This window comes from Neoarthrinium moseri (assembly GCF_022829205.1).
Source record: "Neoarthrinium moseri strain CBS 164.80 chromosome Unknown scaffold40_Wmoseri_CBS_16480, whole genome shotgun sequence".
NCBI classification, from domain to species: Eukaryota; Fungi; Ascomycota; class Sordariomycetes; order Amphisphaeriales; family Apiosporaceae; genus Neoarthrinium; species Neoarthrinium moseri.
In genome coordinates, this window is record NW_026055154.1 from 61,286 (window position 1) to 85,234 (window position 23,949).

Below are 23,949 nucleotides of genomic sequence, written 5' to 3' on the forward strand. Positions count from 1 at the left end.
CCTGGCGCACGATGGGTTGTGTTTCGTCAGGGAGTGTGAAAGAGTTTTCGTCCAAGTTCCAGCACAGAAATATATGTTCCCAATCATCTAAACCACCCGGCCATTCAATCCATAGTGATTTCAATTGAAAAGTGGCACCATCCAATGAGCCAAGCTCTACCCTGCGTACGCACTGGGGACACATGCAGCTTGTAAGACAGTATCGATTCTTAAGAAGCGACTATTGGCCCGGACTCCGCTTCGCCACCCACTTTACCCCGACGAAAACGGAACTGCAAACGACCGCTGCAGGCTGGATATGCATTCTGGGAACAAGAGGATAAGATCAACGCCATACGCAGATTATAGTGTTACATTGGTGCTAGGGGGAATGCCATCAATACGATGTTCTCTGAAACCAGGAGTCTAAAGCGGGCGAATGCGCATCAAAGATCTTGGTCCATATCATTGTCAATACTAGCTATCAAATCCGGTTTGCACTATCATCTTCGAATACAATAACAGGCGAAGGAAAATAACTAAACGTATCTAAATTATCTTGTAAATAAGCCTTGCTAGTTGAGGCTCCTATCATCCTAAAAAATTGCACAAATGCGACATACGTGTATAGTTAGCCACAGTGCAACGCTACCTCAGCGGATGAAACTGATTTTTTTGTATATTCAAGATCACTAGCTACTGCTACGCTTCATTCCCTGGGCTACAAATTCATGTCCACCTTTCTCTTTCAGATTGGTCGTCACATCCTCTACATGAGGAGCCAGGTTGTAATGAACCTCTCTTTGTTGTTTCGGGGACTGGAGTATACCCAGGTTGTTCAATTCGCCATCGACATCCTGAATGACGCCACCCAAGTACTTGATTGCCCTCTTTTTTTCTCGATTGTTGTTAGTGTTGAGGAGGTACTCGAAAGCGTCGTTGAGGTTTTCTATCAACTTAGCCATTTCATGCTTTGGACGTCCGGTACGTTGTTGGACCTGGAGTGCACGTCTGGATGACTTTAACAAACGTTGCATGGCCACGTCGGCCTCGTCGACGTCTCTGGCGGTCTTCAGGACAGTGATATCCTTACGCAGGCAATCAAGCGCCCCTTGCAGCTTATCCAGAGCATCCCCGCCCTTGTCCAGCTTGTTTTTCACGGCCTCTCCTTTGGACATGATCTTCTTCCAGCGCTCCTCGCCGAGTATGTCGTTAAGAGTTCTTGTTGTCTGATTTGCCTCAACTCCAATGTCAAGTAGGTGTTTGTACCTGCCGTTTTCTATACTGTAGCCCAGCAGTCTTGTCGTGGGGAGGGTTTCTGGATAGTATCGATTTAGCACCTTAACAGAGCGCTCATATTGTCTCTCGGCCTTATGTAGGAAATCGAGAGCAGAATCCTTTAGTTCGTGTTGCCTGATGTTTTCGAGGGCGATGTTGAGATTTTCCAAGTCATTCCCTACTTGACGTACTGTGCGTTCGTAATCTCGACATTTTTCGTAAGGCGTTACCAGGGCTTTCCCCTATTAGAGAATTAGAGTGGAACTGTCTTGAAGAAATAGAGTTTACATTGTAGAAATACTTGTGGAGCCGAATACAAAGGCGGGGAAGGGATCATTAGAGTTACTTACCACTAACATGGCGCCGACGCCTATAAGAATGCCTGCCATGGTAGCGAGACCAAAAACTTATTAATCTGCCTGATTTACTATGTAGATTTGGCGATTGTGAGGTTGACTGTGAATGGGGTTTCGGGAAGAAAAGTTGCGAACGAGAAATAAGATATCAAAGGCTCGGATGGAACAGCACAACAGGAGATTAGTGCAAATGCCGCTTCATTTGCTGACGCTGGATTACACGCTGTGTTTTAGGCTTGGATCATGAACTCGGTAAATCCAGACGTCACTCTACAGCCCTTATGGATTTGCACTGCGCGTTGGTGATTGGCAGTGGCGCAGCGTTCGACGGGATGCGGAAGCGGCTCAGATTCTGACGTCAGTCAGCAACCAGCCAGGAACATACGATCCCCCGCCTTCCTGACAATCCGTCAGCCACTGAGACTCCTTGACTGTCTATTTGGAGTTTCTGTCAGCGTCTGAGCTGCCGAGCCTGCCTCCAGCTCAACACGCACCGAGTAACCAGATGAGGCATTGCTGATTGTATCTCTTCGAACCCTCTGGCCACGTAGGAAACAGCGGTACTGACATTACACGTTACAGTTTACTGCTTTGGTGACTCTAGATGTCCAACCCGACTGGTGCTGGCTCAGGTTGCGCAACCTGGTTGCAACTTTTCCCACCATCAAACCCCCTACACCGACATTTCTGTGATACCTTCGCGCAATGATGTATGAAGCATGAATAGCTACCCCTCTACCCCAACAGCTGCGGATCTGTAGATCCTGTGTGCTCCGGATCGGCAGGGCTTTGAGGGCCGTGCATGAATCCTTCTGGCAGGCCAAAGTGGTTTGCTTACTGCCAACAGGCAAAAGTGTGGCATCGCAATCACAGGAACGGGATTCAAAACATGACGATCTGACAGACGCCTAAGTGGCCTGACGTAACTGCAAGGTTTTATGTTTGTTGCATCTAGACGTACTAATTATAGTTACAAATTAATGATATCAAGTGGAATATTGCTGTTGGTCTGCGAGGTCTTATATCTCGACACACGCTGGTCACTTTGCACGGTCGGCCTGATCCTGTTGCCGTTGCCGCAAGCATGCATCAATGGTGAGTTGGTCTCTTGGCCCTTCTCCGCACGATCGTAACCTTCAGAGAATGATTGACTCCAATTGACGTCAATGCTCAAGCAAAGCGAATATTCTCAGCAGCGGCAGTTAGCGTGGGCGTTAGAAGATCATATGACCTCGTTGCATGGCTCCAGAATGCGTTCGAAGTTGATGTTTGATCGCTTATCCGACCACTGAAGCATGAAGCCAAGAACTGTGTAACCAGACCGTGTCTGCTCCCTAGATGTACGAATGCCTTGTTTGTCATTCGAAATATTCGCAATGGACACCGCAGTGGGTTTTGTAAGGTGAGTCAAGTGGTATACATCATCTAGATATAGGCATTTCGACGCCACAGTTTCTCGTCCATGGTTGCAAGTTTTGGAATTGGAAGCAGCGCTGGAGAAAACAGTTGTAATGGACGCATCCGGTCACTTGCGTCGAGGAATTCCTCGGTCTATAGTGCGGTGGCTCGCCTTGCCATTGCTTACGTTCGTTAGGGCCCCGAGAACGGCTGTGCAACAACTTGCTCTTGCACTAGTTGAGAGCGTATATTCTTATTCATAGATTGACCATTACTTTATTGGAAATCAGTCGGATTTGGATGTTGCTATTTGGCTCAGCCTGGCGGTTGAACACCAGATTTGCCATGGAGAAGGCCAATGAGCTGGTCCTGTTTCTGCTTGTCTGATGCCGCCGACTTGAAAGTCCGCTCCCGGCATTGATACCAATACTTTCCCGTCTGACCCTCTGCTGCACGGCTCCCTTCAGCTAACATCACGTAAGTGTCGACGGCGGCATTGATGTCATCGGGAGCACCCGAGCCACCCATCTTGGTCGGGACCCATCCGGGATCCATGCTGTTGCATGCAACCTGGCTACCGAAATGTCGGGAGAACCAGAAAGCCAGCATGACATTGTGCAGCTTACTGTCACTGTACGAGCATCGTTCAATGTCCCTTAGAGTGACATCGCCGCCCTGGTGCATGGAGCTGTAGGCATCGCCAGACAATTAGCCACTTCATGACCTTACCTCGATGACCGGTCAGCTTCAGATCGCAACTCACCTGCTTAGGAAAACATATCTCCTTGGCGGCGGGCTGATGAGACAAGTCAAGAGGTAAGGGGCTAATGTGTTTATTGCAAAGGTGCTCTCGCCTCCTCTCATCACCCCGGCGTTGTGTATGATCGCATCCCAAGGGCCCGCCTCGTTGAGCTGCGAGGCCAATGACCTTGTCTCTTCAGTTGATGACAAGTCGCCAATAAAGCAACCAGTCGCTTGCGGACAAGCGCTGCGCGCGTCATCAGCCCGTTTCGGATTCCGGGCATGCAGAAAGACTTGGTGTCCACGACTGGCTAACGCCTGTGCAGATAGCAATCCAAGCCCATCTGAGGATCCAGTTATGAAGATTCTTGACATTTTGGCGACTCCAGTGCAGAATGATACCGGAGAAGTTCAATTCGGAGGTCCGGGAGAGCATTTGATGTTCAGCTTACGATGCTCCGGCGTTAGCTAACTTCACGTCTAAACTCCGACACTGGCGCCGTCGTGACGTCAACCCATGGGATCTTGTTCGACAAGTGAACATCATCTCCACCATGGTTTACGATGCGGATATTCTACAGAGCATCTTGCTATTTTCTATTCCAGAATTTGAGCCTGACAGGATTCAGGTATACGTAGATGATGTGTATCCTATTGGCTGTGTGATTCGGGGATGTCTTGGCGCGCTGCATACCAGGTGACACAAACAGTCCCACTCGTCGTTCCCGCAAACCAGTCTCAGCCACCTCCACCAGATATAACAATAGCATGGTGTCTCACCTTTCTATACAGTCAAATATACAGTCAAATGAGCAAATGACTTCATGCATGGTGAATCTGATCCGTTATTGTCACCTCTAGCTGACAACCTGCTATGTTCGTGGTTATCAGAAATTGACAGTTGGCATTGTCTATCAGCGAGACCTTCCACGAGGCCTGCCTACATAGGCACGTCTGGTAGAATCAGGTGTCCGAGTTAGACATGTATATGTGGCGATCCCATAGTAGTTTCAAGGCCGCCAGCTGAGCCACCTAATACGCCATGATCTGTGTAAAATGATATCGCGAGTTCTGGTTCATAGTCCGGCTCTGGAAACTTCTCAACGTCGACAGTCAGCCATCGCGGCGATACAATACACGGCAAACATCTTTCAATTAGACATTCCCCAGGGTCCTAGAAGAAGATTACACCGACAGCACAGTTGCAGTACGCACCCCGCATTCTGCATCAAGGCGTAATGGGGATCTTGCTAACAAACTACCCCTGCCAAACAGCCTGCGGGGCAATGGGGTAATGGTGCGTGCATACGTGCTTGAGTTACATACCTCGGTTGTATGCAAGGGATTGGCCTACGATTCTCCTTCGGTTTCACGTCCTGGCGAGAGTTCCCTGACTCGAATATTTCCAGTGCATTGCATTCGTGGAGCTACTCTCACCAACCTGCATTGGGATTCTCGAACACTCATACTCAACGAGGATGGCTTGTAGGTTGACTCTGATCTTGATCAAAAAGGCATTCAGGACTGATACCCCTGTATAGTGTCACTTGCTGGAGTTGCCGCCGGCGGGGCTGCGCTCGCAGCTTACCTCGATGCTCGCTATCATATCCGCCACGACCTTCGCGATGGCAACAGAAAGGCCAGACTGGAAGCAACGATGGCAAGGGTCATGGAAAAGTTTCAGCAGAACAAGCTGCTGATCTACCATATCCTGGAAGATCGTGCAGGCACCCAGGAGGGAGATCTGGTTTTCTTGATCTTCGAAGACAGGCAATGGACCTACACGGAATTCTTCAACGCCCTGCAGCCCATTGGCAACTGGCTGCTTAAGGACCTGGGGGTCAAGAAAGGCGAGATGGTGGCCCTCGATGGAGGCAACTCACCGGAGTGGATACTGCTTTGGCTCGCCCTGGAGGGCATCGGGGCTGTACCAGCTTTTATCAACTGCAACCTGACAGCCCAGTCGCTGCAGCATTCCGTCGAACTGAGCAAAGCCAGGTATCTGCTCGCTGACAGTGATATCAGCCACCTGGTTTCACCGATAGAGGCAGGTCTGAATGAATCAGGGATCAAAACGTTATATTACTCACCCCAGTTCCTCGCATCATTTCAAGACCGCGAGCCGTTGCCAGCGTCGCGCCGGGAGAACATCAGCCCGCTGGATGTGTCCTGCTTGATCTACACCAGCGGAACGACAGGCATGCCCAAAGGCACGATTATGAGCCGTGCGCGTGAGCTATCATTGGCTATGACAGGTACTCGACACGAAATGGTCTTGAAGCCAGGTGATAGGATGTATACCTGCCTCCCTCTCTTTCATGGATCGGCTCATGGCCTCTGTGTAATACCAAGCATAGGAAGCGCCTCGACAGTTATTCTGTCCCGCAAATTCTCACACAGGACCTTCTGGCCTGAGGTGCACCAGCACCAAGCCACCCACATCCAGTACGTTGGCGAGCTGTGTCGTTACCTGGTCAACGCACCACCCTCGAAGCTCGACAAGGGGCACAAGGTCAGGGTTGCATGGGGTAATGGCATGAGACCAGATGTTTGGGAAGAGTTCCGACAGAGGTTCGACATTGAGTGCGTCCACGAATTGTATGCGGCAACAGACGGTTTGGGCTTCAGCACGAACCCGAACCGAGGTGATTTCTCACGCAATGCGATTGGTGTACGGGGAAAACTATGGCACTGGTGGAACGGCGACAGGGAGAAGCGAATTATAATCGACCCGGACACTCAGGAAGTTGTGCGCGGCCAGGACGGGTTCGCCATCGAGGCCAAGGCGGGTGAGGCTGGTGAAGCAATTGCCAGGCTGGACCCAGCTGCCCCTGATCAAGGCACGCCTACATATTTCGCCAACCACGGGGCATCACTGAAGCGGCGGCTGCCCGACGTCTTCGAGAAGGGCGACTTGTGGTTTCGATCTGGCGATCTGATGCGCCTGGATGCCGATGGCCGCTTGTTCTTCGTCGATCGCCTGGGTGACACTTTCCGATGGAAGTCTGAGAACGTATCGACCAACGAAGTCGGCGACGTGGTAGGCGCATTCCCGCAGATCGCCGAAGCTAACGTCTACGGCGTGCTGGCTCCCAAGTCCGACGGACGCGCTGGATGTGCAGCTATCGTCCCAATGGAAGGTGTGGTCACCAACCCGGGGGAAACAGCTGGTGTCTCGTTCGACTTTAAGGGTCTGGCTGAGCACTGCCTTACTAAACTTCCACGGTACGCAGTACCCATATTCGTGAGGGTGGTCCGCCAGCTGGAGTACACTGGCACAATGAAGCTCCAGAAAGGCCGGCTGAGGTCCGAGGGGGTCGACCTCGAGAAGATCGAGGAGTCAGCGAAGAGCAAGGGAGAAGCTGTCGATACCGTTTACTGGCTTCCGCCTGGAACTAGAGAGTACGTTCCGTTCAGGAACAAGGATCTCCAGGAATTGAAGGGCGGCACTGTGAGACTGTGAGACAATACCATAGTCTGTGTAGATTTCCTGTCTAATGTAGCATGTACGTAAGGGAAGGTAATAAGGTATATGAATTACCTAATGGGCCCTTCATGTTTAAGTTGTCCCATCCATATGTATCGCCGTTCCCTAATAGGCAGCGACTTAGTATAAAACTTCTGCGATAAATCACTGTGATGATCACTATATGAGGTGAAGTGAAGAGAAGTAAAGAAGGGTGTCTCAGCCAATACATCGGCAACCACGTAAAGAACATGGCTGATGTGTTTCGTCTCACCCGATCGGGCGATGTAAACATTGCCTTGCACTCCAGGGATCTTGTGCACCCCGGAATGTGAACCATCTGGCCAGCCGTATTCACAATGTTGTGCGGGTGCCTAAGGGGAGAAAGTCAGATGATTGAATGAAGACAAAGCCCTATTCACGTCGCCGATGCCCCCCATAGTCCGCAATTCGCAGCCGACTTGGCAACAACAAGATCAGTATACCTGCCGGGGTGGCCAAGTTGGTTAAGGCACCTCACTTGCTGGCATTGCTATTTGCCTTCACTTCCTTGCTCTCAACGCCGTACACAGAGGAGATCCCGGGTTCAAACCCCGGCCCCGGCATTTGTTCTTTTTTCTTTTTCTTTTCTTCCTTTGCCTTTCCACCCTTCCCGTGGCAGGCAGCCTGCTATCCTCATTTACTTCTTATTCCACTGGTGAAGTTGAACTGTCAAACGCTGCTGGACTCTATGCTAATAATTGCGCAGGGGTATCACAGCTTATGGACAATTGTCGGGCACTCAGCATTTTCAATATCATATCCCGAACGGGTCCACCTCTCAGGTGTATACTCGATTCAACTATCCTACAAGTATGATACGACGGGGCTATCTCCCCGATTTCGCCAGGCTGTGGACAGCGTTTATCCACTTCTGTTCATCACTCCTGCAGAAAAGTTAGCGTCAAGTCTCTCAAAAGTTGACATGGATCAGCGCAGCAAGACTTACCGATCGAATCTCAGCAGCTTCCCCAGTACCGGAACCAGCTGTGACCTGACCTTCTCATCCTTAACCTCCAAGAACTGCAGCAGGATTGTCTTGAGATACATGGTGTCCACGGCCGGCTGACCGGCGGGGGCTGCGGCACCACCGTTGATGGGCGTGCCAGATCTCGAGCTATCGATGCTGCTACGGCCACTGCCCGCGAGATTCGAAGCACTGCCACCGGCGAGTCTGCCCTGTGCCGTCCTGAGCTCCTTGTTGAGTTTCTCATAGCGAGACCTGGCCTCGTCGAGCAACTTCCGTAGATCCCCCTTCTGCTTCTCGGCTTCCCGGACCTGGACCTCGGAGCTGTCGAGCGCGGACCTCAAGTTCGCGACGGCAGTCCGCATGTCCTCGACCTCGGCGTTGGCCTTCTGCTCGACCTGCTCGAGCTCTTCCCTTCTTCTTCTCCACTCGCGCTCCCTGGCCTCCAGGTCGTCCTTCTCGGAGCCTAGCGTCTTGACATCGCGCTCGAGCTCGCGCACCTTGGCCTTGAGGTCCTCGCTCTCACGAGCCCTGCGGCGGCCCAAGGTGCTGGCCTCGTCCTCGATGCGGTCGCGTTCCTCGACGGCCGCGTCCAGGCGCGCCCGCATCTCGCGGACCTTGGCATCGGCGCGCGAGTCGACTTCGTTGACCATGCGGCGCATCGTCTCGCCCTCGCGCGTTCTCTCCTGCAGATGCTTCTGAACCTCAGCAAGTTCCTCTTCGAGCGATTCCGCCTGGCCCCTGGCTTCCTTCAGCTGTACGCTCAGCTCGGCGGTCTGGTCACGCATTGAGCCCATCAAGCCCTGTGCCGAATTGTACTGAGCCGTCTTGAGGTCGGCCTCTTCCTTCAAAGAATCCCGTTCTCGCTGCAGCGCCTCGACTTGATCTTCCAGGGTTTTGATCTTGGGCTTGACACCCGCAAGTTCGGACTGTAACGACTCAAGCTCTCGGGCTGCCTTTTCGGCCTTGGCAGAGAGCTCGATCTTCTCGGCCTCGGAACGCCTGAAATCCCTGCCGGCCACTCTCTTTTCATCTTCGAGCTTAGCACGAGTCTTGCCCTCGGCTGCGATCCTATCGTTCAGGTTTCGAATGTCACCTTCTCTGTCGGCCGCAATGCGTTGGACACGGGCGACTTCCATCTTGAGCTCCTTCTCCCGCTTCTCGAGGTTTCTGATTTCTGTCTGTTTGGTCGCCAATTCTTCCCTGGTTGTCTTTAATGCTGCCGAGTCCTGTCGCAACGATTTCAGCTCTGGTTGCGCCTTGGACAGAACCTCGCGAAGGTCAGTAAGATCCTTATACCGCGACTGAGCCAGCTGTTGAGCTGCCCCTAGATCCGATGTCAAGGTTTGTGACTTGGCCTTCAAGGCATCGAACTCGCTCTTCATGGTGTCCAACTCGGATTGCAGCTTGGAACTCGCCTCTGTATTCGACGTGAAGGACGCAACCTCAGCTTCCAACTCAGCAATACGTTCCTTGAGCGACGCCCTCTCTGACTCGAGTTGCTTGATCTTATCCTTTGCATCAGTATGGTCGTGGCCGATAGAGAGCAGAGTCTCCTGGATAGTTTCGATCTCCTCACGAAGATCCTCTTCCGTCTTCCGCTGCTTCGAGAGTCGGTCGATTTGTGTGTCCTTCTGAGAGATCTCATCCTTTAATTTGGTGAGCTCCTCTCGCAGCGAGGCAGTTTCAGGGGGTTCAGCAGGTGAGGGCGGTGGTTGCTCGGAGGCAGCAGTAGGTGTAGAAGCGCCCGCGGCCGAGGAAGCGCCGCCCTTCTTCTTTTTCTTGTTGTTCTTCTTTTTGCTCGCACCAGTGGTTGAAGGGGTCGGCGGGACCTCCAAGGACTCGGACGGGGCAGCAGTGGTAGCCGGGCTAGGAGGAGGCGCATCCTGGATCTGCTTGTTGAGCTGCTCTATCTTCTCCAGGCTCTCCGTCTTGGACTTCTTCAGGGATTCAATCTCCGACGTCAGCCCCACGATCTTAGTCTCGAGATTTGATTTCGCTTGGGCTAGCTCCTTGAACTTGGACTGCTGCTCAGCCTTCTCGTCCTCGGCAGCCTTGATGGCGGATTTGTTCTGCTTCGTAGTCTCGGCCGAGGTGGTCCTTTCTTTCTCCAGGCTACTTTCCACGTCTCGCAGTTGACTTGTCAGTTGCTCGATCTTCTCGGTGAGCGTCTGGATCTCGGTATTCCTGGCATCAAGTTGGGTCTGTAGAGAGCCTTGGACGGCGGACTTGTCTCGAACTTCGCTGAGCTCACGGGTGGCAACCTCGAGATTCTCGACCAAGCCAGCACTGTGTTCCTTGGCCACAGAGAGCTCCTCCTTCAGGTTACCGATTTCCGACTTGAGCTGGGCAATCTCTTCGGTCTTGGAAGCAACCTCGGCCTGCAGCTGAGGAATCTCATCCTCGTACGAGAACATATCCTCGCTTTCATCCTTGCCGGCATCGGGGGACTTTGTCTTGCCGTCCGCAGGCTGGGCGGCAGATGGTGAAGCGGGCTCTTTGGGCTCGTCTTCTGCCTTGGTTTCGCCGGCGCCGGCGACCTGCGACGGCGATGCTTCTGACCTGGCAGCCTTGAGTGTCGCAAGCTCGTCTCTGAGCTGCACAAGCTCCTTGTCGGCGTCTTCGTATTTCTTCTTGAAGCTCTCCTTCTCGGCCGAGACACGCTTGAACTCGTCCATGACCATGTCGCCCTTCAGATTCAACTGGTTGAGGTACTCTAACAGGGCGGCAGGATCCTTGATGGATGTGAGCGGCGTGTTCTCGCGCAACGCCCTTTCGAAGGGCTCGATCGAGGTGGCTCGTCCATGGGCGATACGATACGAGCGCAACAGCTCTGTCACACAAGAGAAAGTTAGCGTCACGACGAGCAAACAGCCAGTATGAGTTGCCGTCAGAGCGAGACAATACAACACGTACCGGGATATGTCTTTTCGAGCTTGTCCAGTTTCCGCAGTTTGGCCTTGACTTCGGCGGGCAGTTCAGCCGAGGGGACAGGTTGCGCCGCGCTGGCGGCCGGCTCAGCTGCTTCTGGTGATTTGGCTGGCTTGTCGACGCGGTCGCCATTGGACTCGGCGCCGTCTGTTGCAAGCCCATCGGCTTTCTCGGCCGTTGTCGCATCGTCCTGGGCAACAGCAGGCTTCTCGTCGGTCTCCTTGGCCTCGGCCTCCTCCTCGTCTAGAGCAAAGGCGGCCTCGAAGACGGCAGGGTCCGGATTGGGCAGGCCGTCGCCATTGGAAACGTCCTGGGCGGGCTTCTTCGGTCTGCGCTTCGCGGGCGAGTCCTTGGCGCTGTTGGTGCGGGAGACGGAGCGAGGACGGGTGCCGGAGGGCGTGGGCTGATCGGAGGCGGCCTTCTGGCGGGCCTGCTCCTCGGCGATGGTCCGGTCGATTGCGCTCTTGAACCTCTGAAACATGGTGGATGCTAGTCCGCGGTCTGCGTTGTAGCCATGCGCTGCTGCGTCGCGAGCTGCGGCCGTGGGATTGTCGTCGTGGGGTTTCGTCGAGTGCTCGTGGCCTGGCCGGTAGTTGGGTGTGTAAGACCGAGGCTGGGAGACTTTGGAGTGGGCTGCTGTGCTGGCCGCTTCGAGGCTGAGGCGTTCCCGGCGTCTGGGCACCCGCTCCGTGGACGCAACGTCTACTTGAGTGGATGTATGAGTGCAGAAGGACAGTCACGGTCACAGCCAGGCTCGCGAGACGATTCTACTGCAGCTGCAGACAAAAGAAAAAGTGCCAAGTGCCGGGGAAACCAAACACGACTCAAACTGTCGAAGCCGGGGAGAGCTGCCGGGGGAGCCAGATGCGCCAGGTGTTCGCCATGTTTGAGCTGGACCCCATCCCTGCCGAAAAGGGGACTGGGAGGTAAGGTCTAAGTTAGAAAAAGTACCCACAGACGGGATGAGGCTCAGGGCCTCGGGCACGGGGGAATGTTTCTCTCAGGGGCCCCATGCTACCTACTGCAGGTGCAGTACAGCCCGTTGACTGACCACCTGGGCACCTGCGGTGCTGGGGAACTCAATGCGATGTACTAAGTGAACTAGCTATAAGATCCATGGCTAACGAGATCGGACGGCTCTTCTCGGTCTATAGCATGTAACAGAGACATTGCAAAGTCGTGTACACTGCTCTAGAGAGAGAGAGAGCAGCAGCATGCTGGGTCCGTTGCCGTCGTGAAAACCGGTCCGTCTGCCTCTCTGTTCCCGACACTGCTTCACTGCTTCAAACACGCAGGCTACCCCGTATTTCACCAGCTGCAGCAGCAGCACTGCGAGTCAAGTTACCACGGGCCCCAGGGACTGTCGGGTGTAACTGCATGTATGTAAGGAGGCCAATCCAGTCAGAGCTCCAGAAAGGGGGGGGGAGGAAGGGGGCGTGCGTCGTCTGAACAATGAGTCCAGGCGGTGGTGAGGGAGACTCCCTCCGGCTTCAGGCACCCACTCAGAGGCGGGCGGCAGAGCCAGCCTCCAGCTAGCTTTAGCTTGCCTAGTTCGCAAAGAGCCGCCTACCATCCAAATAGGTACCTAGGTAGTGGTACGTACAGTGGTTACATAACAGCTGGCGTGCCCTGGTGGCCTCTTCGCGCTACCTCCCAGATGGCGTCACTGTGCTTTTTCACGACAAATGTCCACACCAGCTGCGTCGCCTGCCTCGTGATGCAACCAAGAGACATATCACCGTTCTGACTCCACCGATGCTGCCCAGGTAGCTGCATTCTGTCAAGACCGAGACTCTTCTTTTCCTTGATCCTGTTGGCCTGACCGCCTCACGCCCTCTTCCCTTCCTCTTTTCTGCAAGCTTCTCTTCTCGTCATGCTCGCATAGCATCACCACCAAACCCCTGCTGTAGAGTCATGGTCTCTCTTTGGCCCTGGAAGGTAAGCTACGCCTCTCTTCCCGATGCCATGTCCCCCGTCTTCCTGCATCATCACGACTCCGTGCACCTTGGTCCTTCGCCAAATCTTGTTCCCGAGACTGACTAGACCTCCTCCGCCAGGGCGAAGACTCGTCCCCCGCCTCGTTCGAGAAAACCCTGTCGACTCTCTCCAAGAAGATCGCAGCCACCCAGCTCCAGCTCGACAAGCAGCGCTCCTCCTCGCGGCGCGTCAAAGTCCTGTGGACCCTCTACCTGTCCTTCGCCTACCTCGTCTATGCCATCGTGCTCGTCCTTGTCGTCGGATGGAAGAACTTGGGGCCCTGGGAATGGACCGGTGTGGCAGGTAGCCCCGTCCTAATCTACCTTATCCGCACCCTCACGAACGCCTACTTTACCTTCCGTATCGACACCCTCGAATCGCGCCTCAAGGACCAGCAGGCTGAGCGGGCCAAGACTATCCAAAAGCTGAAGGACGCCACCAAGTACGACTCTACCCTGGAACTACTGGAGAAATACGGCGGGGAGAAGCCCAAGCCCAAGCGCACCAAGTCAGGCCAGCCTGGCCCGGATAATGATGGAGATGGCCAGAAGGGCAGCGGGCCGGTCAACCAAGACGGGCCTCGCAACCGGGGCCAGCCCAGCGGCCGAACGCACATGCCACCGCCACCGACAGCGAACATTCAACGGCCTCCCTCGGCCCCGGGTACGCCACAAAACCAAAATCCTCAGGCGCCCTTCCGCCCGCCGCCACCACAGTCCGCCTCTCCTCTCGGGCATGAACTCACTGCTGAGTTCGCCCCTAATGCCGGAGATCTGCCTCCGTCCTACCACCAGTACGAGTTCAACTCTGGCCCGCCCAGATGGTACGATCGCATCCTCGACCTGATGCTTGGCGAAGACGAAACTGCCCCCAAGAACCGCCTCGTGTTGATATGTCAAAGGTGCCGCTTGGTGAATGGCCAAGCGCCTCCGGGTACCAAAACCCTGGCAGAGGTTGGACAATGGAAATGCATGAGCTGCGGGACGCTAAATGGAGAGATGGACGAAGGAAAGAAGATCATGCGCGAGGTTTTGGGTCAAGGGAGTGAGCAGTCCATCGACGAGGCTGAAGGAGTGAGTGGCGATGATTCGGAGCCTGCGTCGGGGGCTTTGGCCGCTCAGAATGCTGGACATGGAAGAGACAGTACCGAGGACCAGAAGCCGATCCGGAGATCGGGCAGGAATAAATCTCAAATGGTCCCTTGAGGAAGCGCGGCCGCTTCGATATCGGAACCCAGGGGGACACCTACATCAACTTACTTTGTCCGATGAATAGCAGATACCTTTGGGAAAATAACACAGGCCCAATGACCACTATCAATCTATTTCTTATCTACATGGGGACTCCTTAGCGGTATCAAGACCAAGCAATCGTGAGGCGAGCTCCCCGTGATGTTCACGAGACGGCCACGGATATGTCCGGCGGAGACGAGACAGGCGCCGGCTCAGCAAATCCTTGGCAGTGGCATCGATGCCGTTGTTGCGGAGTTCATCCTGGCCGCGGACTTTGGGGGGTGGCTCGCGGAGTTCTATAGACCGTGGTACGACCAGGGGCGGTCCGTCTGCAGAGATCCGATTCGCACCCCTCCAAGAGCCACTTCCGTTAATCCTCAGCGACCCCTCTCCCAGCGGATTTCAATGCTGGCGCTTGGACTTACGACAAGTCCTGCATGATTCGCAAGGAGTCAGTCCTTATAAGTATCGCTTGTGGAACACATGTTCAACTATCTTTACCTAGATGTACATGCATAGGTATGCTGGTGGTTCTCCAAGTGCATATAATTCGAGAGGCCAGTCTGCAACAGAGCTCCGTATAACCTCTGCGTCAACATAGCTCTACGTCCATATAACCAGATGGCGCTGGTTACGGTGCTGCTGCAAAATGCAGTAATTATAGTTACTCTGTTGATCTTTGCGGCCATCTGCTATGCCCTCCTTCGCAGCCTCTACAATGTGACCTTGCATCCCCTATCCAGCTACCCGGGACCGCTCTCCACACGCCTGTCTGTCATCCCGCGCCTCTATCACCTACAGGCCGGCGACAACCCGCACTGGGTTGCTTCGCTACACGACGTCTACGGTCCCGTGGTGCGCATCGCGCCGCACGAGCTGTCGTTCGTGGACCCGATGGCCTGGCGCGATATCTATGGCCGCAAGCCGGGAGATGGCAAGCAACGGGAGCTTTCCATGGACCCCATATTTTACGGCCAACCCCCGGCCGATGGAGGCCCTGGTAACTTGATGAGTTCCAATAAGGAACAACACGACCTCATGCGCCGGGCGCTGGCGCCAGCATTCGCGCCGACCGCACTGCGCGCCCATGAGGGTGTCATCGGAGGCTACGCAGACCTGTTGATCCAGCGGCTCCGGGAGGCGACGGGCGGTGGTCTCGGAAAGGGTGCCACGAAGGATGTCACGCAAGCGGCAAAGCCGGTGGACATAACGGCGTACCTGAATTTCTTCACGTTCGATGTCCTCGGCGTGCTGGCGTTCAGTTCCGACTTTGGCTGCCTGAGGACCAGCGACTACCACCCCTGGATCCGGCTGATCATGAGCAGTCTGAAGAACATGGCGACCATGCAGGTCCTGTGCCATCTGGGCTTGCTGCAGGGCGTCGCCTGGGCGGCAAAGAAGTTCAAGGTCGGGCTCGAGGCGCAGCGGATCCACCGTGAGTTGACGGTGAGCAAAGTCAAGCAGCGGCTCGAGATGGACGAGCAGATGAAGAAGGAAGGGCGCGCTGACTTCTTGGGAGGTTTGATCGAACACGTAAGTGCGTGCACTGCACCCCCCTTTGAAGTGATCAATGTCGTCTATATTGGTGAAGGCTGCTTGTTGACGAGGGGCTACAGGGCTTCGGCCATACGACTCTGGAGGCAAATGCCGGCTTGCTAGTCATCGCCGGTTCCGAGACAACGGCGACCTTGCTCTCCGGCGCCGTGTATCTCCTGGCTACACACGCGGACGCGCTGGGTAAGCTCCAGTCGGAAGTGCGCGCAAGATTCAGCAACGAATCAGAGATCACGCTCAGCAGTGTGAACAGCCTCACCTATGTAAGTGCCTTTCACTGGATGGGATGTTACTCTTCTTGGAATGCATGAAGATGACGCTGTACTCACTCGCCTCCTCTGTGGCAGATGCTCGCTTGCTTGAACGAAGCCCTGCGGATGTACCCGCCCGTCGCTATCACAGGACCCAGGGTGACGCCAGAGGGAGGCGCGGTCATTGCCGGGCACGCCGTGCCTGAGGGTGTAAGTAATCAACTTTCTAGAAACTATGGGCTCCAACCGCTGACCCAATGTTAGGCGACGGTCGGAGTATGGCACTTGGCAATGTACAGATCCGCGGCGCTCTTCGCCGACCCATACGGCTTTCATCCCGAGAGGTTTGAGGGTAAGGATGCCAGGTTTTCCAATGACAAGCTTGACGCAGTGCAGCCATTTAGCCTGGGTCCGCGAGACTGTCTTGGAAGGAAGTAGGTTTCTCCCTTTTTCTGCCATCATTATCCCTCCTAAAGATTTGTCGTCATGCTCACGGATGAACAGCCTGGCATACATGGAGATGCGACTGGTCCTCGCCAAGTTGGTGTGGAACTTTAATATCCGCCTGTCGGGTGATAGTAGTGACTGGCTCGAGAGAAATAAAGTCCACTTGCTTTGGGACAAGCCGCCCCTCAACGTGTATTTAGATCCTGTCGCGCGTTGATCCGAGCAGCTATGGAATGATTCAAATGGCGAGTGAGCGTGCATTTCTCTGGCTCACCTGCTCCAAGAGAACAGATGTTCAACCAAGGCAGTAAAGATTACCTAGGCTTCAAACCAATCCTGAATATCCGAGCACAAAATAGTAGACTACACTTAGCGAATCAACAGCAACGGAAATATGGCCCCAGCGGGAAGATGCAGGTGATACTATCAATAAAGTTGCCGAAGCCAGCAAGTGAATAGGCACTGATAGAAAAAGATTATTGCCAGAGAATAATTTACAAAAGCGCGGCCACCGTGAATGCGCAGATCCACCATCTTCCGGGGCCAAGAGACTTCCCGACGGATATTTGATGTTTCTACGAGTTATATGTAGTCATTTAGCGGCGAAATTAGAATGAATTGTCACTTGGCAGATCGTGAGTGATATATAAGTTTCATCGTAGCGTTATGGCATTGAACAGCGGCAATTCAACCTTGCGAGTTGCAAAGCGGAGCTCTGAAGAGACTAGCATATGTTTCATCTTGACCAGGAGTGCCTGGCCGGAAATGATACGACGCCAGTCCTTGGGTAATCTTCTACTTGGCGTTCACCTTCAGCCTGAATGAAACCCAAGCCACAAAGAGAATGATTCCTCACGACATGTTCTGGTGCAGTCAACAGCCATAACCAGCTGATCCGCCAGGGGTCACCTCTTGCGCTTATATCATCATGTGGTATCGCCCTGCAGTCAGCAGCCCAATGCACCGTTGTTTGTCTTCATTTATTGTACCAAGCCTTTGGGATCAAACCAATATCAAGCCGCGCTCGTGTGAACCTGGGTTCGACAGACGAGGGACGCTGGACCGCCATCTCACTGGTCGAACCCGACAAGCGACACCTTCCCCTATTCCTGGATAAATTCACCGTCGCTGCGGGGTATCCCAGCGGTCTGGTTTCTTGTATATCCGTCTTGGCATTTGGAGTTCAGCTTAGCGCATCTCCAAGTTGGCCAGGGCCTCATCTTGCAATTGGCCGGCTGAGCGGTCAGCGACTCGTCAGTATTGGATCCCAGTCCCGCGTATCCGCCGTGTGCCACTTAGACCATGAGGCGGATGCTTGGCAATAAGACTCCATGAGTCCATATGGTGCACCGAGTATGGGGCGGCATCGTGTTGAGGCCAGCACTAACCCCAGCTTCCTGGGGGATGGAGCCCCGCAGATTTACCCCAGAACGACGAGAGGAACGCGAACGCTGAGCAGACTCGACGGAGGAACGCCAAGCCTACATGGGTTCGGGCAGTTTCCGACAACGACAATGATTAGCGGGCTTGAGCAGGCATTCCTGCTCTGTCCGTATATATCAATTGGACGCGCACCCTTGTTTCCTCCTGATCTCTTCCTGCCTTGCCTCCATGCGATGCACTCAGTCTCCTGAGTCAATATTGCCATCGGCGTCGTCCTCTTTTCCACTGCAAACATACTGACGGCCAGCAGTCGTGAAGATGGTCGGGTTTGGAAGAAAAACGATCCAGGCGCAGGGCCCGTCGGCGGTTGAGACGGGAGCCGCGTCCGACCCCATCATCACTCGTCTTGCGAAAGAAGATAAGGTGCCATGGTACAAGAAGCCTAATCTCAGGGCACTCTATTTCCTGCTCTTCCCGACATGTATGGGAATCGAGATGACATCAGGTTTTGATTCCCAGATGATCAATGCCCTACAGATAGTCCCTTCGTGGGATGCATGTAAGTTTCAGGTAGCCGCGTGTAATAGCATCGTAGCTAATTCTTGACAAGTTTTTGGACACCCAACCGGTAAGAAGACCTAGGGGCTATATGCAGCGCCGCGTTGGTGAAAGCGCGAGGCTAACATGGAAAAGGGTCATTGAAGGGCATCATTTCGGCAGCCTACTCGCTTGGTGCCATTCTTTCTCTGCCCCTCGTCCCGATTGTGAACGACCGCCTTGGAAGACGGTGGTCCATCTTCTTGGGTTCCTGGGTCATGGTGATAGGTGCCATAATCCAGGGTTTCTCTGTCAACGGTAAGCGCCTCTTCGGGCTTCGAGGAGAGCATGTAAACTGGACTGTTATTAATGCCTCGCAGCGCCGATGTACATCATTGCTCGTATCATTCTCGGTTTCGGTATCCCGACCTGTATCGTCAGCGCCTCTGCATTGATTGGAGAGCTTGCTTATCCGAGAGAGCGGCCGGTTATGACCTCGCTGTTCAATGTGGCCTATTTTCCCGGCCAGATATTGGCCGCGGCGATTTGCTTTGGGACTAACAACATCCCAAGCGACTGGAGTTGGCGAATTCCCAGTCTCCTTCAAATGGCACCGTCTCTGCTGCAAATTGCGCTCATTTTGTAGGACTCTTTGGCATCGTGTTGTTGTTTCTTTTTGCTTACATATATAGTTTCATCCCGGAAAGCCCACGGTGGCTCATTACAAAGGACCGAAGCGAAGAAGCTTTCAACATATTGGCCAAGTATCACGCAGAAGGCGACCACGAGGCTGAGTTTGTCAAGGCCGAGATAGCGCAGATTCAAGCCACCATCCACATCGAGCTCGAAGCCTCCAAGAGATCATGGATGGATCTGCTGGCGACCGCGGGTATGCGTCGACGAACCTTGATCAGCTGCATGCTGGGCTTGTTCACACAGTGGTCTGGCAACACCCTGATCTCTTACTATCTTGGCGACCTTCTTTCCATGATTGGCAAGAAGGACCCTATCTTCAAGCAACAGATTAATGTCTCAATCGCCTGCTGGAGTTTGGTCTGCGGGTCAGTCGCTGCATTCTGCGTTACCCGCTTCAAGCGAAGGGCAATGTATCTTGTGTGCACTGTAAGTCTGTTAATCGTGTACATCTCCTGGACAATCAGCATGGAGAGAGCCATGAAAGCCTTGGAGGACAAAGTACCCAACTCCGCAGCTAGTGGGGCAACTCTCTTCTTCATATACGCGTACACGCCATGTTATAACATCGGATACAACGCGTTGACGTACAGTAAGTATTTGTTGTAACGAAAATACATGTGGGGACTTGTGCTAACTCATAACTTCAGCTTATCTTGTCGAGCTTTGGCCATACATGGAACGCTCCCGTGGCATTGCTTTCTTCCAACTCTTCGGGCGGTTATCTGGCTTCTTCACCACGTTTGTCAACCCCATTGGCTTGCAGAATGTTGGATGGAAATACCTCATCTCCTATTGTTGCTTCCTGGCATTTGAGATCTGTTTCGTGTATTTCTTCTTCCCTGAGACGTTCGGAAGAACGCTGGAGGAGCTGGCCTTCTGTAAGTTTCACTTGCACTCACCAGGATAGCTTTCGGTACTGACCTGTGTTGCCCAACAGTGTTCGAAGATAAGGCACTGGCCGACGAAGCTGTGCATGCCGTCGAGAAGTCTATTGCACACCATGAGGAGAAGGGCAAGGACACCGTACCGACTCAAACAAAGGAGGTCTAAATGGTTATGTATCCATTTGTCCGTAGTTGGTACAGAAACATGATGCCTTTCGCGCCAAAGGCTAATATCTATGTAATTAAGCCTTTGCATTAACTTGAATGAAAGCTATCGCATTCCTAGAATTCTGCGACGAAATGTAGTGTAATTTAGCCTCCAATATGTGGTAAGAAGGCTGTCCAGTTGACCGTATCGTATGCGCTTGCGGGCAAAGATCTGAACGTGATACAGATCTCGGCAAGTATGAGTATTCTAGCTATTATATACATAACGTATGCAAGCTCCGACACCACATCAAGGAGGTATCGTTGTACCCATGTAGGGTTCGGGCCTTGGATGGACCTTTCCCAAACCCAAAGAAGTGTGAACTTGAAATTGAACCAAGGCTTCGTGGAAAGGACGGGGATTAGACCGCCGGTTATCATGAACAGCAGCAACACAATGCTGGAACATCGCCAAATCAGGACCTCCGCCCTTGTGGGAAACGAAAAAGACCACCCCGCTACGTGGACTGCCGCATGGATCACCGACACCACCCACACGATGATGGATTGCCTTCCGCTCGGTGGCGCTACATAATCATTCGGGATGCGATCTATGGGTCTCGTTCTCAATCCACCGAAGTACTTGAAAACGGGCCTCCTGGCCCAATTGTTCCAGCTAGGCTTCTCAATGAAGTCGAGGGGAGTATCGGACCATGGCCTTTTCGCCGCTTCTCCCGCAGTTTGGATAATTTCCGATACCGAAGAGCTGATCTTGATAGTAGTTGCTTGATTGACATCTTGTGGCTTGTTGGCCCAGAAAAAGGCTGTGGCCAGGGTTGGCACCACAAAGGCGACGGCGAAGAGCTCGAGCGGTGTTATCGCAAGGTTCTGAACAGCCCGAGCAATTACTTGCGTGACAAGCCATGCGGCTTGAGTCAAGGCGACCAATTTCGCGAATTTGTCGGCTTTGCTTCGATCCCATATGTCGTGACGAGAGACTCGCGGACACTCGATCCACCGCTTGGAGCAGAGGTAGTGAATTGACTTTGCATTGATTGGGAAGGGCGGGCAATCCGGCGTATGGAGTAAGAAGCCACCTGCGTTGGCATAGAAAGCACTTCGAAATAAGAATTAGAATTATCATCCGGTGAAAGTGCAAGTTGGGTACAGCAGCGGGCTTGTCATGATAACACGCACTGAGTCAAAGTCCAATCTTCTTCTCCCAACTCCTTCATCTCAGCAACTGATGCCCTGGCTTGGTTCCATTGTGCGACGGCGAAAAGAGTGAGCATTTCAGGCGATGCTACTCCAAGAACCGCCCAAATCGCCTTCGACCTGACGATTGACCAATACTGGTCTGACCTTGCAGGAATGTTGGGATGTAATACCGTCCATACTGAGACAGCGAGCACGAGTATGCTCGAGTAAAGTATGTCTGTTGTACCTCGTTGGTCAGGAGAGGGAACCCATCCTAATCGGTTCAGCACATGGGAGTCATCAACTGAAACCCAAGTGGAAGTGGCATTGTTCGTGAGAGGAAGGCTCGGCATGGGCAGCAAAGTTGCAGACCAGTCAACTCGGATGGATGCTCCGTACGATGCAGCTGTGCGTTTCGGTCGCTTCAAGCAGCTTATAGCACAGGAAAGGGCAGCTTGTGGTGATACACTGGTCGAGAGGGTGCGGCGTGGGCTTCAAGCTTGATTTTATTGCATGTATGCCAGCCTGTTCGTCAGCGCCCAGAGAGAGCTCCTATCACCAGACAAGCAGGGGCTGAACAATCCTACCAACATGTCGACCTGAAGTGTAGTCATGTACGACATTGCTGAGTGCTCCAGGGTACATGGCTGGATAGTCCATGCTGTGAAATCCGAGATGACAATATGCGCGAGAAGGAGCAGTGCCTCCGGTAAGCCAAATGACTGAACGACAAAAGACGGGAGTGAGAAACCGTGCAGCATCCGCCCACGTGTAGGACAAAGCTTGGCGAGCCTATCTGGGAACCATTCGTAAATAGACATTGGGGGCGGCGGACCTGCATCGAGCAACAGAGCCTGGCAATTGGTGGTCTGCGAAGGTTTGTCCGTAAATTGGTCGTAGAATTGGTTGTAGCCAGCTGAATATGGTAACCACCCCGTACAGGGCCGTACTGTGCCGCACCTGACTGGGAGCTGCGGTCGTGCAATCGGCCCCTTCGCCGCCAACGGCCACAATTTACCCGGAGCGCGTCGATTCGACAGGTTTCTTGCCGCATCCTTTGCCAACGCCTCTCAGCTTACAGAACGCTGCACTAGCCCAAAGCTGAAATGCTGTGTCGCCAAGCACATAGATGGAGACCAAGCAGTTGCGCAATCAAGCCACCGTCCTTGATTGACTGACAAACCACCACGATGCCTGAGGCTGCCTCTTCTCGGCCCCCCGACATCTATGATGTTCTCATTGTTGGTGCTGGAGTCGCAGGCTGCGTCCTGGCGGTTACGTTTGCTCGACAAGGCCGCAATGTGCTTCTACTTGAGCGTGACCTGCGCGAGCCTGACCGGATTTTGGGAGAGCTTTTGCAACCTGGAGGTGTTGCAGCACTTGAAAGTCTGGGTCTGGGTGACTGTCTCGATGGGATTGACGCCATTCCCTTGAGAGGATATCGGCTGTCTTACTTTGGCAAGGAAACTACCTTTTGGTATCCCAGAATTGCTGATTATCCTATCGGGTATCCTACTCAACAGACCTCCCCGGCGAAACTGGCGCTGCCGCCGTCAGAACCAAAACGTACGCTCGGGGACGAAGATGAGAGACATGAGGGCAGAAGTTTCCACCATGGCCGATTCATTATGAAGCTTCGTGACGCCGCAATGAAGGAAGAGAATGTATATGCAGTCCAAGCCAACGCAACAGGTTTGTTGTGGTCTTCAAATCATGACAAAGTCATCGGAATCAGGTCGAGGGAAACGTCGACGGAGGGCTCAAAAGTAACCGACTACTTTGCGCACCTCACTGTGCTGGCAGATGGGCAGTCCTCAAACTTGCGATCGAAAGTTACCAGCACTAAACCGATATCGAAATCTAGATTCTACGGCCTATTGATGGAAGGAGAGCTGAGTAGTTGCGGCCTCAGCCTTGGTGTGATAGGCCATGGTCCACCGGCGGGGATCTACCAGATTGGCAAGAAAGACGTACGCTTTCTCATTGATGTCCCCAATGCGGTCTCAGCAAGCTGTTCACGCAGTAGCGATATGAGAGAATACCTCCAAAAAAGCCTAGTCCCTTCACTGCCGGAGGTAATGCAGAAGTCAGCCGAAAACGCGTTGAGGAAAAACAAGCTGAGATCGATGCCAAACTCTTGGCTCCCGCCCTGTACGACCAAGTCCAAGGGCGTGCTTCTATTGGGTGATGCCTTCAATATTCGACATCCAATTTCAGGGTCTGGGATGACAGTTGCGCTCAATGACGCAGTTATTCTCAGCGAGCTTCTGAGTCCCGCAAACGTCATTTCACTGGCAGATACAAGGCTCGTGCAGCAACAAATAATAACCTTCAAGAAAGAAAGAAAAAAGTGTAATACAAATCTCAACCTTCTTGCCCAAATAATATACCTTTTGGTAGCAGCCCAAGGTACGTGAGCTAACCTTTCATTTTCCTCGCCTTGGATTGGGGCTGACAGTGATAGACACTCATTGGAAGATATTCCAGCG

The 23,949-nt window shown here is 53.4% G+C and overlaps 9 protein-coding genes across 9 annotated transcripts; 5 read left to right on the forward strand and 4 right to left on the reverse strand.

The window, feature by feature from the left end:
• Positions 1-671: 671 nt before the first annotated feature.
• JN550_009046 (uncharacterized protein) lies at positions 672-1,646 on the reverse strand (the record flags this gene model as incomplete). The annotated part of the gene is made up of 2 exons (XM_049321075.1): positions 672-1,499; positions 1,608-1,646. The coding sequence occupies 2 exons, from the start codon at positions 1,644-1,646 to the stop codon at positions 672-674; spliced, it is 867 nt and encodes a 288-aa protein (XP_049168881.1).
• Positions 1,647-3,326: 1,680 nt separating this feature from the next.
• On the reverse strand, positions 3,327-4,127 carry JN550_009047 (uncharacterized protein; the record flags this gene model as incomplete). Its single annotated transcript, XM_049321076.1, has 2 exons — positions 3,327-3,699; positions 3,775-4,127. 2 exons carry the CDS (start codon positions 4,125-4,127, stop codon positions 3,327-3,329), a joined length of 726 nt encoding a protein of 241 aa, XP_049168882.1.
• Positions 4,128-5,230: 1,103 nt separating this feature from the next.
• Positions 5,231-7,215, forward strand: JN550_009048 (uncharacterized protein; the record flags this gene model as incomplete). The annotated part of the gene is made up of 2 exons (XM_049321077.1): positions 5,231-5,237; positions 5,294-7,215. 2 exons carry the CDS (start codon positions 5,231-5,233, stop codon positions 7,213-7,215), a joined length of 1,929 nt encoding a protein of 642 aa, XP_049168883.1.
• Positions 7,216-8,086: 871 nt separating this feature from the next.
• JN550_009049 (uncharacterized protein) lies at positions 8,087-12,168 on the reverse strand (the record flags this gene model as incomplete). Its single annotated transcript, XM_049321078.1, has 4 exons — positions 8,087-8,144; positions 8,207-11,057; positions 11,141-11,860; positions 12,111-12,168. The coding sequence occupies 4 exons, from the start codon at positions 12,166-12,168 to the stop codon at positions 8,087-8,089; spliced, it is 3,687 nt and encodes a 1,228-aa protein (XP_049168884.1).
• Positions 12,169-13,069: 901 nt separating this feature from the next.
• On the forward strand, positions 13,070-14,337 carry JN550_009050 (uncharacterized protein; the record flags this gene model as incomplete). The annotated part of the gene is made up of 2 exons (XM_049321079.1): positions 13,070-13,093; positions 13,213-14,337. The coding sequence occupies 2 exons, from the start codon at positions 13,070-13,072 to the stop codon at positions 14,335-14,337; spliced, it is 1,149 nt and encodes a 382-aa protein (XP_049168885.1).
• A 648-nt stretch (positions 14,338-14,985) lies between these two features.
• On the forward strand, positions 14,986-16,833 carry JN550_009051 (uncharacterized protein; the record flags this gene model as incomplete). Its single annotated transcript, XM_049321080.1, has 5 exons — positions 14,986-15,897; positions 15,981-16,181; positions 16,266-16,379; positions 16,434-16,603; positions 16,674-16,833. The coding sequence occupies 5 exons, from the start codon at positions 14,986-14,988 to the stop codon at positions 16,831-16,833; spliced, it is 1,557 nt and encodes a 518-aa protein (XP_049168886.1).
• A 1,484-nt stretch (positions 16,834-18,317) lies between these two features.
• On the forward strand, positions 18,318-20,282 carry JN550_009052 (uncharacterized protein; the record flags this gene model as incomplete). Its single annotated transcript, XM_049321081.1, has 7 exons — positions 18,318-18,558; positions 18,610-18,627; positions 18,693-18,854; positions 18,917-19,178; positions 19,229-19,821; positions 19,880-20,110; positions 20,170-20,282. 7 exons carry the CDS (start codon positions 18,318-18,320, stop codon positions 20,280-20,282), a joined length of 1,620 nt encoding a protein of 539 aa, XP_049168887.1.
• A 146-nt stretch (positions 20,283-20,428) lies between these two features.
• JN550_009053 (uncharacterized protein) lies at positions 20,429-21,555 on the reverse strand (the record flags this gene model as incomplete). Its single annotated transcript, XM_049321084.1, has 2 exons — positions 20,429-21,380; positions 21,461-21,555. 2 exons carry the CDS (start codon positions 21,553-21,555, stop codon positions 20,429-20,431), a joined length of 1,047 nt encoding a protein of 348 aa, XP_049168888.1.
• A 1,095-nt stretch (positions 21,556-22,650) lies between these two features.
• JN550_009054 (uncharacterized protein) lies at positions 22,651-23,648 on the forward strand (the record flags this gene model as incomplete). The annotated part of the gene is made up of 2 exons (XM_049321085.1): positions 22,651-23,430; positions 23,487-23,648. 2 exons carry the CDS (start codon positions 22,651-22,653, stop codon positions 23,646-23,648), a joined length of 942 nt encoding a protein of 313 aa, XP_049168889.1.
• Between the last annotated feature and the right edge of the window lie 301 nt (positions 23,649-23,949).